At 39.2% G+C, this 14,575-nt stretch overlaps 1 protein-coding gene across 1 annotated transcript in view; it reads right to left on the reverse strand.

Annotated features, from left to right (window-relative positions):
- LOC129241666 (uncharacterized) overlaps positions 1–14,575 on the reverse strand; it is a 296,838-nt gene that overhangs the window by 30,957 nt on the left and 251,306 nt on the right. The window contains exon 27 of the mRNA XM_054878126.1: positions 13,199–13,403. Coding sequence (XP_054734101.1) covers positions 13,199–13,403 — 205 coding nt within the window. The remainder of the gene's footprint in view (positions 1–13,198; positions 13,404–14,575) is intronic.

Below are 14,575 nucleotides of genomic sequence, written 5' to 3' on the forward strand. Positions count from 1 at the left end.
CATTGTAATGCCAGTAGAAAGATCGGAAAAAAATCAGCAATATATTACAAATGAATAAATGGAAAAGCCAAAAACAACGCGTCAAAGGAATCAAAATCAAGTTAAAGCCAACTTTACGAGCAAAAAAATGCAACACAAGCCGAACAACGCCAGCGAAAGCTGAAAAACAAACCAAAACAAAAATTACACAAAAAAAAAAATATTGAGCAAAAGTGAAACAACAGCACTTTTGCAACAATTTCACGAATTCGTTTCATATATGGAAACTTTTATTTACCATTCGGCGCGAACGTAAGTCACAAAAAATTCCAACGACTAACTGAGGGATACAAAATAAACACCCCCGACAACAGCGCGACAACAATCCGCCAACAGCGCACTGTAAGCAACGAAATGATTGTGACAACAGCGAAACTAGTATTTTCGCGGATTGAGCTTGCATTTTTTGCTGCTTGAGCTTTGTTGTTGATACTTTCGGGCTACAGCCAGATACGCGACAATCGTTGTCAGCTTCAAACAGATATCACAAAGTAAATTGCATAGTTGTTGGGGCGTTGGAGTAGTTCGCCGTTACTTTGTCTCGTTTACCATATTAATGGCCGGTTATGTGTGTGTGTAGCTGCGTAATTGGTGTGTGTGTGTGTGCAGATGAGTTCAAAATAGAAGACTCTTGGCTTGTGTGGAGAAATGGAAGAGAGAGTGGAAACATTTACAGGTGACGCGTAAGGGTAAGTTTTTATTTTTTTGTTCTATTCACTATTACCATAAATGCAGTGTTTATTTGAAAAAATCATGTGTTGTAATTGTAATGAAATTCAGCATGGCACATCATATCAGCCAAATAGACGCCGTCATTCGATTAATGGTCCTCGGTGTTTCGTTTGACGAAATTAGCTTAGTGCTGGCTCAATTGCATCTACGGCACGCGAAATATCTATTGAATTTGTCTTTTTAGTTGCAGGAATTGTTTTTGACTTATTAGTATAGACGCTTATTTAAGCGATTTTCGCTTAATTTTCTGCCCACCTGTAAATTAGGTAAGCGGCTATGAGTGACGCTTGCTGCTGTGCTAGTAGGCTATCGGCAAACCCTACCAAGACTTGCCCTTTTTATCAGTAAGAGGAGGAAGGTTGATGGACTCGTTCTGCCTAAGCTAAAAGGAGCCACTATTCAGCTATCTTGAAGTAAAACTCGATACAAAACTCTTTTGGAAGTCACACCTTGAAACAAAAACTTCCAATGCACTGACAGCCTTCTGGCCTCGAAGGCCATCTGCAAGCTGAAACACAATAGGATTTGGTGCAGCCCCTATCGGGCATTGGACAACAGAGAAGGCATGGACTTCGATCCAACGATCCTCGCCATGCCCCTTAACTACGTGCACTCAAGAGTCGTACTTATAAAGAGATACAGTGTGGTGCTGCCAAGGGCTCAATTGTGCTCAAACTTTGAAAATTAATCCGGCAAACACTGTTTTCGAATTTTCACGGGGGACTCGGGAACCGAGCGCAGTTCCAACTCTGGTCGTACACACCAGGAGTCCAGCGGAATAAAATTACACTTTGCTTTTGGGATGTACACATTTGCGTTCATGCGGAGGTGTATGCTGTTCAAGAAGCAATGAACTTTGTTGTGGAAAACAGGTGGCGAGGCAGATGTGTATGTGTCTGCAGTGAAAGCAAAGCCGTGCTAATGGCCTCAGACAGCCCTCCAACCACTTCAAGAGTAGTGGAGTCATGTAAGTCCAGCCTGAACTATGTCGGTAGACCTAACAGCCTGATGCTAACATGCGTCCCGGGAGCCCATTCTGCCACTCTCTTCTGCAGCCATTAAAGCCACGGTTAGGAAACGGGTTACTTCAACTCAGAAGCGAGCTTGGCAGGAAGAGATAGACTGCAGAGGAACAAAACTTATATTATCTGTCATGTCCGACCGACTGTCGCAGATCCTCCAGTCATTAAGCAGAAATGACTGTAGGCAGCTGGTTGAACCGATGACGGGCCACTCTCAATGGGCGAAGCACATGGAGGGGTAGGCATCTCAGACATTGCACTCTGCCCAGCATGTAGAGAGATCAGACGGTGGACCACTTTCTATGCGTCAGCTCGGCCTGCGCTCGAATCAGGCTTGAGGTCTTTGGCCCTGAAGTGTTAAGAAACGACGATCTTAACTTTTTGGGGCTCTGCAAGATCTACTCAGTATTCTTCGGAGGTCGAGTAGATTTAAAGAAAATTGAAAAGGGAACCCGAGTGCAGTACAATGGACTCAATGTTGTCTGAGTGGTGTACTTGCTAGTTGTCCCAGCGTTTCCGCTTATCCCAAAAAACAAAAGGTTGTAAATGTCAATTATGTCCCGAATGCAGTGGCATCACTGCTGTTTATGATTGGGGGAAAAATTTTACGATTTTCCCCGTAGATGGCTATTGTGGTCGCTGAAATTGTGATTGGTGTCTACAGTGCCGATGCTATAACAGCTAATTATGTGCATTTTGGGCTTCGCCGATTCCGTTCAGTCATTTTTGATGTGATTGAAGAAAATCTCGAAGAAATCACGGAAATTATTGGTGTCGGTTACTTCGGTTGATAGTCGTAACATAGCCCAGGGATCAACCATAAAACAGTTTTAAACCATTTGCACAAATATGTTACGCAAAAATAATGGCTTTCTTTTTTTTTTCAATTTAATATAATTTAAATTTCAATTAAAATTGTTTAAATTTTTGAATTGTGCGATGTGTGATAAAAGATATTTTCTCAAGTATTTTCTTTGAGGTCAAGCACAATTCAAAAAACCTAAACGTCGCTGTTATTTTTATATTTTTTTTTTTTTCATTGAAGATTCAAAACAATGCAACTTTCGCTTAAAGAAAGGGAAGACGCCATTTCCTTATCACAGGTGACAGTGCAGAACACATCAGTAGTATTGTTTTTTTTTCGCTTTGTCTCACATAAAAAAGCGAAATAGATAGCGAACGCACTGAATGCAAAACACCAGCTAAACATACAAAACAAAATGTCCCATTCAAAATTAAATTTCTTCATTTGCTTTGCAACGACATTTATTCGAATTTTTCTATTTCTAATTAGTGAGAAAGCCTAACCCATCACATACTCGGTGTGAGTGGTAAAAGTAAAATTAAAAAATAAATAAAAATAAAAGCCAATGCAGTACACGCCCAGTTGTCGCCAAATGTGAGCGGGTGACTTGTGCAAAGCTGTTTGCGTTCGGCGCGAATTTCACATATCAAAATTGGCCTAGTTGGTCGTGTGAAAGCCAGCGAAACAGCCCAAATAACAACAACTAAATATGATAGTTAATAGTAAACAACATAAACGACACCAACACAAACTCAAACATCACTTGCATACATACAAACCTGGCAGTGGCAAACAATAGCGGCGCAAAACTAAAATACACCAACAACTAAATTTGACATAACCAAAATAACTGCTTTTGAAATAAATATTTAAGTGTATATGCATTTGCATACACCCACACACCCACACGCACACACACACACATACATGCAAACATTTTAATATGTTAATCCAATCCAATCGAAATGGAAGCGAACGAATGAAGTAGCCGACCGAAAACATTTCGCCTTCGTTACGAGTATTACAATCGCTGGTCGCCCTGTCATTTGGTGAGCCGTCGCTGTTGCTGGTTATTGGTTGCGTTAGTGTTTTTATAAGCCAAAAACATTATCCTATATTCGCCATAGACACAACACATTCCGCGTCCCCCACCCGTTGTTTTTATTGTAATAAAAAAAAGATGCGATGTGCATGCGGCTATTTAATATACTCGTCGTGCTCGATACTAAACAAATTCAACCGGATGATTTGAACAGCAGCAAATTGCCCAAAATCTACAAAATCTACTTGACGCTGTTGTAGTTGCGTAATGCATGTAACGGGTCTTGTTTTTAGTGGGGTAGAAGCCAGCCTCTTTCTTTGGCGAACAGAAAGTCTAACGTCGGTTCTTCTCGTTAAGATGGGTCATAAGGCTGACTTAGGCAGGATGAAGTACCGCGATAAAGAGAAGAGAGAGAGACGGAGATTTGTGGCGCATTCCTTTTTGTTGCGAGATATTAATTTTGAGCTTGATAGCTCAGTTGGACGCGACCACTTTGCAGCCTGTTACTGGCTTGTCATCATCATCATAATCATCATCAGGTAGCGATTACAGCTTAGGGTGAGCTTTAGCTTCATCCACAATCCTCTTCCAAGCAACAACGGTTCATAGCAACAGATCTCCAGCTACTAACTCGTAGCTTTTTCAGGTCGGCCATGGCTAGGTCAAGCCATGTTAACCTTGGACGTCCTCGGGCTCGGGTCATTAGACTATTCGTTGATAAAAAAGATTTTTGGGGGCGTCTGTCTTCCATGCGCACAGTGTGCCCTAACCATCGATGCTTTTGGGATTTAATGATTTTCACGACGTCTTCTCCCTGGCATAAGGTTAGCAACTCATCATTGTAGCGTATTCGGTACGTTCCATCGTTACAGCGTATGGCGCCAAACACCCTTCGGAGTACTTTTCGTTCGAAAACTCTTAAGCTACTTTCGTCTTTGCTTGTCAATGTCCAGCACTCGCAGCCGTAGGACAGCACCGGTAGTATTATTGACTGTTAGAGGCGGAGTTTACATTCACGTGCGAGCAGTTTGGACTTCAGCAATTTTGTGTGGGCGTTATATGCTTTGCTTGCTGCCATTATTCTGTCTTGTATTGTGTCGCAACTACTGTTGTCATTTTTTATTAAAACTCCCAAATATTTGAAGTGTTGAACACCTTCAAAGGTTAATGTCCCAATTTGGAAGTTTTCAGGACTTCGTCTTTCTTCGCCCCGCGAGACAGTTCCGTAAGGGAAGTGGAAAAGTATCTACCTAGAAAACCTGATCTGATTTTAGCTAAGGGTGGACAATTACAAAATATATATATATAGGGTGGTTAAATTTCCAGGGCCGATGTTGAATGTGAACCACACCTAAACGTCAACGACACCGTTGGACTTCTCTCTTTGGGGTTATTTGAAAGAAAAGGTGTACGTCGATAAGTCAGCAACAATTCAAGAGCTAAAGGATGAGATAATTCGGCACATTAACGGCATAGAACCTCAATTTTGCCTCAGCGTCATCGAAAATTTGGACCATCAGATGGAGGTGTGCCACCGAGGCCATTTGGCCGATATTTTATTTGACCGATATTTTCTTCCATACGTAAGTGAGCCATACCAATATTATCATAATAAAGAGAAATGACAATAATTTCCTAAAAAATTGTATTTTATTCATTATCAACACTGGCCCTTGAAACTTAACCACCCTTTATAACACATCGGTCAATAAGTCCCGGGCCTGGATAAGAAAATAACATTTTTTTCCAAAAATTCTTATTTATTCATCAATGTAGTCCCCTTTGGTGATGATACAATCGTTACAACGCGTTTGTATCTTTTCTATGCCTGTTTTGTAGAACGATTTATCTTTGGCCTCAAATTACGCTTCAGTTTTAGCGATAACTTCCACATTTGAGGACTGAAAATAGTCGCTTGTTGCTGGGGGGCCAGATCAGGAGTATACGTTGGGTGATGAGGCAATTCAAAACTAAATTCGTTCGATTTGACCATCGATTTCTCCGATTTCTTGGTGAAAGAGGATTTTTTCTCCTTCATATGGCGCCGTTTTTCTGCGATTTTCTCCTTCAATTGTTCCAATAATTCACAGTAATAATCAAATTTATTGTTTTTAATTGTTTCACCTTTTTCCAAGTAATTAATGAAAATTATACCATGCGAATCCCAAAATACCGACGTCATAACCTTTCCAGCTGACTGTTACGTCTTTGGACGGCTTTCACCGGGTCCAGCTCAATCAGATGACTGCCGTTGCGACTCTGGTGTTTAGTAGTGGATTCATGTCCCATCCATTGTCACATATATCAATGCAAGAACTAAGACTTATCCCGCCTAATAGTGTCCAAACAGCGATTTGAATCATCAATTCGTTTCGTTGTTTTTGTTCCGGCGTGAGCAAACGCGGCACCCATTTCGACAACAGCTTTTTCATACCCAAATGTTCGTGCAAAACAGTGAACGCACTGCCTTTTGGTATATTCAGGCTGTGAGCTATCTCTTGCAACTTCACTTTGCGATTGGCCCTGATGATTTTGAGGATTTTTTTAATATTTTCTGGAGTAACTGCCTCATTTGGACGACCAGGGCGTTCAGCATTGCTTTGCTACAACGGTATTTCTTTTCCATAAGAAAACATTGATAAATCAACAAACGAAATTGCTTTGAATTCGTTGTTTTTAAAAATAGCAAAAGTAGCGTCACTTAAAGCACTACAACTTGGTAAATAAGAAACTGAATGTCTTGAAATTTTGACAGTATACCTTTAGAGGTGAGCACTATTAAATAACAAAAGCGGTCTAAAGTTGGTTAAACTTCGGACCCTTTAGTTATCAGGCAGTTTTTACTTATTGCATCGAGTCATCGGAGTCAAACGGCGATTTGAAGACGACAATCTGTACTACAAGTGTCTCTTTGACAGTGTTGGGATCATACGTTTCAGTCTTAAGTTATAGAGCGTCAAAGATGGAGTCCACCAAGCAAGAAATTCGTCATATTTTACGTTTTTACTACCTTAGAGGTAAAAATGCAACGGAGGTGGCGGCAAAAATTTCTAAAGTTTTTGGGCCTGATACTGTAACGATTCGCACAGCACAGCGTTGGTTCGATCGATTTCGTTCTGGTGTAGTAGATGTCGAAGATGCACCCCGTACTGGTAGGCCAATCGTCGTAGCGACTGATAAAATCGTTGAAATTATCCAAAGAGACCGGCATGTGAGCATTCGCTCGATTAGTCAGGAACTAGGTGTAGACCTCCAAACCGTTTGGAAAGCTGGATGTTTGGGTGCCACACGTGTTGACGCAAAAAAATCACTTGGACCGAGTCAACGCTTGCGATTCTCTGCTAAAACGGAACGAACTTGACCCATTTTTGAAGCGGATGATGACTGACGATGAAAAGTGGATCACGTACGACAACACCAAGCGAAAAAGATCGTGGTCGAGAAGCGGCGAGCCGGCCCAAACCATCGCCAAGCCCGGACTGACCGCCAGGAAGGTTTTGCTGTGTGTTTGGTGGGATTGGAAGGGAATTATCCACTATGAGCTGCTCAACTATGGCCAGACCCTCAATTCGGCCCTCTACTGTGAGTAACTTGACCGTTTGAAGCAGGCGGTTGACCAGAAGCGGCTAGAATTGGTCAATAGGAATGGTGTTGTGTTCCACCAGGACAACGCTCGTCCTCACACATCTTTGATGACCCGCCAGAAGCTACGGGAGCTCGGATGGGATGTCCTATTGCACCCACCATAAAGTCCGGATCTGGCACCAAGTGACTATCATCTCTTCCGGTCCATGCAAAACGCCCTTGATGATACCAAGTTGGCCTCAAAAGAGCCTTGCGAAAACTGGTTGTCTGAGTTTTTTGCAAATAAGGAGGGGGGGTTTTATAAAGGGGGGATAATGAAGTTGCCTTCTAAATGGCAACAAGTTGACTTGAATCGGATAACTCCAAGTACGTTAAATAAAGCATCAAATTTCGATCACAAATACGACATTTCTTTTTCCCCAACCCAATAAGTAAGCACCCGTTACAAGCTAGTTTGCTAGCTGTTCATTTTATGGCTAAAATCCACTTAGCCAATCGCAATTTTTGTTGACTGGCGCCGAAATTAATAAAAGTTAAGCATAACAAAACAAGCACAGAGCGAAAGCCAAACAAACAAATTCATAACAGCAGACTTCCAACAACAACAGTTATACTATACATATAAAAAAGTGCATTAAAATATACAACAACAAGAAATATTAACAGCAAGTGCAAGCGTATAATTGCATTTGTTCGCTGCCAGTCGATGGTTCTGGCGCTTCGTGTGAGGGGTGTCGCACAAAAAGCGCAATGACAGCATGTGTTGATATTGGCTGTTGTTGTTGCTGCTGCTGATGCTGCTGTTGCTATTACGGCAACTGCTGCTGTGCCCGTCACTGCGCTAATAGAATAACATTTGCTAAAATAATAATGGTAATTGGCGTTTCGTTTTTGCGTCGGTGCAGCAGTGCAAACGTACAGCAGCTACAGAGGACCGCCGGAGCGAGATAGCTAACGAATTCGGAATTTGGAATTTGTAGTAATCAAACGGAACAAATTGAGTCAAACTCTACTAAAGAAACTATTATTAGTAACTGCAATTTTTGTTAACAGAGCAATGCAATTGATCCAGTCAGAGCTTCGATGTGAGCTATAGACTCTATTCTAATGTGATTGGGAATGTGCATATGGCGCAAAAGGCACTGGAAAGTGTGTTTTCACTACTGAATTCGAATTGAGTGTAAGTGCCGAGAGGACCAATTTTGTCCTAATCAATTGAGAATAGAGGTTCTAGACTGGAAAAAGTTGCACATAGTAGGGGCCATATCGCAGCTAACAGCAAACCATCTTATTGGCTCATTAGAGAAAAAGGAACAAAGAAAGCCCGAAATAAGACAAACTACATGGAAATACCTGAAAGTGTCCATAGACTTTTTATCCACAGAGTTTTATAAGAGACACCATGAGGATATTAAAGGGTGACAAAAAATCATTGAATACGAACTTCTCTGTGCAATTGGATGAATGTAAAAATTTTTAGCGAATGCTCTTATTTACAAAAAAAAGTATTTGTTTCTGTTCCAGCTCTTTTTAAATACTTTGTGTAACGATGTCAAGCAGTCGCTTAGCTATTATAGCCCTGCATCAGCTAGGAGCACGCAACAGCGAGATAGCACGGAAGCTTGGAATCGTGCAATCAAACGATTTAAGGAGCTTGGTAATGAAGGTGACCGTCCTGGAAGGGGAAGAAAACGAACTGTTAACACTTCCAATAACCGAAAAATCATTAAAAAAAGAGTTCAACGAAATTCTATGGTCTCGATGAGGAAAATTGGTCTCGTGAGACAGACATCAATCGTGAATCAGTTCGACTTATAGCAAAACAAGAATTTGAACTGGAGCCTCATAAACTACAAAAATGGCAACTGCTCACGGATGAAAACAAAAAAGTAATACTCGAAAGATGACGCTCGCTCCAACGTCGGGCCGCAGGTACGGGCTGGGAAAAAATCGTCTTTGCGGATGAGAAGCTGTTTACCGTTGAACAAGCTCACAATCATCAAAACGACAGAAATTGGTCTACAGAAGCCCTTGGACCTTCGTGCATTGTTGAACATCGTCAAAATCCGCAATCTGTGATGGTATGGGGTGGAATTTGCGCCAGTGGCAAGACTCCTCTGTGGTGCAAAGCCAATTTCCCCTCTTTCATTACTTCCTAAGAATGGCCACCCTACTCACCGGATCTGAAGCAAGGGCCCGGTAGACGAACTACGGCCTATAGACCAAAATTTGTTGAAACGTTTGAGCTTGTGTATTCGTGCTAAAGGTGGCCACTTCGAAACTGGCTGTGTTTAATGTTACTTAAACATTGTCTATTAAAATTTCACAATTTGTTTTGAGCTACTATCAATGAAAAATCTTTTTCATGAAGTCAGGCAGCTTTGAAAGTCGTTCTATCAGCTGTATACCCCTCAAATATGGAGGTGATGCTCGAGCTGATACCGCTTCATATAATTATTCAGCAATCAGCAAACTTACCTTGTTTAATATTACTAGAGAAGGCTTCGGTAAAAGAAGAGTGGTATCATCTAAGAACGTGGGCTTGCTGTGTCTGCAGCTCTCATCCATCCCACAGATAATATCACTAAGATCACAAATTCGAAAAGAAGTTCAGAGTTGAACTGGACGACAAGGTAAACTGGAGTACACCTGCATTTGCAAGGAAAGTCCAGGAGTGTGCCTTGCACTAGTACAAATATGGCACGAAAACACCAGAAGACATGGCCCCAGAACAAAGCGATCCAAGTAGTTTTCCAAGCAACTTCCAAGCGGAGGGGTATGACAACAGTTAATTGGCAGAGACTAACATCGACAGGAAATTCCGCAATGCGCGAATTGTCATTCTAAGCGACAGTCAGGCGGCACTCAAGGCTTTATGATTTTGCGAGATTAAGTCCTCACTGGTCCTTAAGTGTATCGAGAAACTGAATATGTTGGGAATGCATAATCGGGTCTGGCCAGTTTAGGTCCCACGACACAGGGATATACTGGGAAACAAAAAGCGGGCGCATTGATAAGAAGGGCTGCGGCTTGGTCATTAGTAGGACCCCAGCTCTTTTTTGCTATGGGACAACACAACATCAAGCAGAAGTTTGGGAGCGAAGAGCTAAGGCTAAAGGAGGTTAACTGGCACCAAACTATGGGGATATGCCAAGCGAAATCCATACTGGAAGGAAAGATAAACTCGTTCTCAAGTATTCTCATTTCGGCTGTTGGCAGCCAAAAGAAAGGCACGTACGCTCAGTCCAACCCAACTCTATCTTAAGTTTAATAAGTTAACTGGGTTTGAATGAAGTACTGTGATGTGTAGAGAGCACAAAAGAGCATGAGGTCCAAGTACAAAGCTCCACTAAATCTAAGTCTAAATCTAATCATCTCAAAAATGGTATATGACTGTTTAAACCTGCTCAATATGTTAGGGAATTTCGTCACAGTATTATTGAGATGGGTTCTTGAACATGCGGGATATCAGAGAAATGATATGGCGGACCATCCAGACATCCAAACATGCCTCTAATTGGTCCTGAGCCTTGCTGTGGACTTAAAAAGCGTCACATTAACGAATTTCTGAGGTGGTGGGAGGGAGGAGAAGAACTTCGTTGAACACTGGCGAATTTTATCGGTCAGCGAGAAGCGAAACAGTTCCTAACGCCGGAAAGAGGTATTTCTGATAAGTTGCTTTTGCTCAGCAGAGTAGACTTAAGATTTTTGAGTCGCGCGGGACTTTCGTTTACAAGCGGATTGGTACTCCACCTCCAAAACATTTGACTAGCAATTAATGCATCAAAGATATATAATCTTAAGTGTGGTTACACTTGCTTTTTTATGAATTTTTTTGAGATTTTTATGTTACCCATTTATATTATTTCAATTTTAATTTTAAATTATTATTATTTCTTTTTTATTTAATTTTCATATTTTTTCTAATTTTGTATTATTTGTACTTTTATTTCTAATTTTTTTTTGTTTTTTAATAATTTGTTTTTGTTGTTTGTACTACCCATGTTTTGTTTTATTTTAATTTTTATTTATTTATTTTGTTTTTTGTTTTTAATTTTTTTAAATCTTTTGCTTTCTGGTAATTTTTTTAAATACAAATTTTTTTAAATCTTTCTTATAATTTTTTTAAGTTGGTTGGTTTAAGGGTGACCCCGCATCGGAGTGCCACATAGACCGCAAGTTGGGTCCGTTGTGTTGCCCTAGAGCTCATTATTTTAAATGATTTCCCCACCTAACCGAGATTTTTATTGTAGATTTTGGTCAAAGATATTAATTCGTTTCGAAAATTTGATGAGAGATTCGATTTTCAGGTCCGAGAGTACTGAAAGATTGTCAATTGTTGGAGAGCCTAGAAGAGCGAGTCGACTTCTGGCTAGACCCGGACAACTGCACAGCAAATGTCTGCTCGATACTTCCTCATCTTTGTCCTCGCAGTATCTGCACAGGTCGTTTTGAGGAACCCCGAGCCGACGTGCGTGAGTGCCCAAAAGGCAGTGGCCGGTGATAAGAGATGTTATATGCCTTAGTTCGTGTTTCGAAAGACTTATAAGGGTTTTTGTCTGTTTCAGATTGTAGGATGGCCAGATTTGTCTGGTTGTAACGCAAGTAGTTTCCACTCGCCACCTCCGATCAGCAATGCTGTGAAATTCTCGATCGATGAGCATTTTACATGTTGAGAGCGGAATGTGGATTGTGGGTAAGTTACTAACATATGATTGCGCAGCTCCAGCTCTTGCGAGCTCATCAGCTTTGCAGTTACCTTCGAATCCACTGTGACCCGGTATCCAGATAACTTGGACAGAATTCTGAACACTTATCTCGTTAAGAGATAAGAGACAGGATCGAACCACATCGGAGTGGGTATAAGAGGAGCTGAGTGCTCGAACGGCCGCTTGACTGTCGGTGAAAAAGCGGATATCCTCTAGTGATATTCTATTTTCTAAGAGAGTTTTCGCAGCATACCAGATAGCGCATACTTCCGCTTGGAATACGCTACAGTAATCGGGTAATCTAAATGATAGATTGATGTGAGGGGAATTGGAAAAGATTCCAAATCCCACTTTGCCGTCTTGTTTTGAACCATCTGTATTTTTTTAAGTAACTTTTTTATTTTTTATTTATATTTTTTTATTATTATTTTGTTATTATTTTTCTTATTATTATTTTTTATTTACTTTTTTGTTATTATTATTTTTCTATTTTTTATTATTATTATTTTTTTATTATTTTGTTTTTATTTATTTTTTATTTTATTTTTTATTTTATTTTTTATTTTATTTTTTATTTTTATTTTTATATTTATTTTTTTTATTTGAATATTATTTTTTTATTCTTAAATTTTTAGTTTTATTTCAATTTTCTTTTAAATTATTATTATTATTATTATTATTTCTTTTTTTAGTCTTCATTTTTTTCTAATTTTGTATTATTTATCCTTTTGTTCCGTTTCATTTTGTTTTTTTTATGGTTTTTTTTGTACTACCCATTTTTATTATGCTTATTTTTGGTTTTAATTTTTATTTATTTGTTTTGGTTTTTTTTCGTAATTTTTTTAAATCTTTTGTTTTCTGTTGCTTTTTTTTAATACACTTTTTTTTAATTGTTTCTTGTAATTTTTTATTTACTTGTTTTTTATTACTATTTTTTTCGTTAATTTTTTTCTTATTATTATTATTTATTTAATTTTTTGTTAATTTTTTTATTTTATTTTATAAATTTTTTCTTTATTATTATTTTTTTATAATTATGTTTGCAATTTTTTTTATTAATATATAATAATTATTATTTTTTTAACAAAATATTTTTTTATTCTTAAATTTTCTTGTTATATTTAATTTTTTTTTTATTTTGTAATATTTATTTTAGTTATGAAAAAATTTAAATTTACTCATACTATTCCATTTCATGCACTCATTTTTACTGATAAATAAATAAACAAATAAATATAATATAAATATGTGAAAATTCGCTTACCCACATACATACAGGACAGCAAGAGCTGTAGTGCTGGTATCGAAAATCTTTCATTTTCCAATTTTATCAATTCCAATGCTAATTTTTCGATTTTGTTGCGCAGCAGTGGCGTCACTATGCCAAGGCCTAATATACCAGCCGGATTGTTCCCTGAATTAGTGCCGCCATTGCCAGTGTTGCTGATGACTACGATGCGCTCAAGTCCCTGCAATTAAAAATGTGCGTACATTTGTGTTAGTGAATAATCAAAATATAAATACATTTTTCATCTGTATGTGTGCAAGTGGCCGCCATAGCAGAATGGATAGGTGCGTGACTATCATTTGGTGGTGGACGGGTTTAAAAACCCGGCAGGCAATGGCCCCACGGCAGGCAATGAAAAAGCTATTCATACAAAAACAAAAAACCGTCTGCGATTCGGAGGCGACATAATGTAGGTCCCTCCATTTGTGGAAATCAACAAGAGACATACCACAAATAGGAATAAAATTGAAAAAATACTGGACCTTACTCGAATAAACTTTGACAATGGCGACTTAAAACTTATGTATATGTTTACTTCATTTATCTAAGGCGTTTGATTCGGTGGACTATAACCCGCTTTATATGAAGCTAAAATAATATTTTGATTCCAAATACAGTAGAGTGAAGCTTATAGCCAGATATCTTGAGAATAGAATGCAAAACGTCAAATCAAGTCAACCAATATTGCAGCCTAAGTCGGTGCATGGTGATGTTTCACAAGGATCCTAAAAGCTGGACTAGACAGATTCAATTGCAGGATATACAAGTATTTTTAATTGTACTACAGATTATTAAAATAAATAAATAAAGAAATAAATTCCTTCACAAATACTACAAAGCCAAGCCTATCGTCTTGCTTGGCACCATCTGTATAGAAATTTATATCCCCCATTCTCCATGACCTTGGTGTTCGCCACTCTCGTCTTGAAGAGTCCGTCAAAGGTAAATTTAGGAACAGCGTAGTCCATTTCTTGTTTCAGAGTGTGCAAAATAGAGACGTGGCTCAACCACCGGTCTTTCCATAGCGCCATACTTTTAAGCCTAAACGCCGAGGCGGCGCCCACATATTTCCCTACGAGATCTAAGGCTTCCTTCAAGATATTAGCATAACTCGCCTTTTAAGCTGATGGCTGCCATACAAGTATTTCTTGTATTAAGATTGGCTAACTTGGCTAACTACAGCAATAGAGAGCCAATGTGTAAAACGAGGTGTTAACCCCCATTTAATGCCGACTGCCTTATTGCAAGTCAGTTTCCTATCTAATATGAGTCCTAAGGAGGAACTCAAACGTTTCGAACGTGCAGGAAATATTTCCCTTGTCTGGGTTCCTAGGCACAGGAATATGGAAGGAA

Source organism: Anastrepha obliqua, chromosome 1 (genome assembly GCF_027943255.1).
Source record: "Anastrepha obliqua isolate idAnaObli1 chromosome 1, idAnaObli1_1.0, whole genome shotgun sequence".
In the NCBI taxonomy this organism is placed as follows: Eukaryota; Metazoa; Arthropoda; class Insecta; order Diptera; family Tephritidae; genus Anastrepha; species Anastrepha obliqua.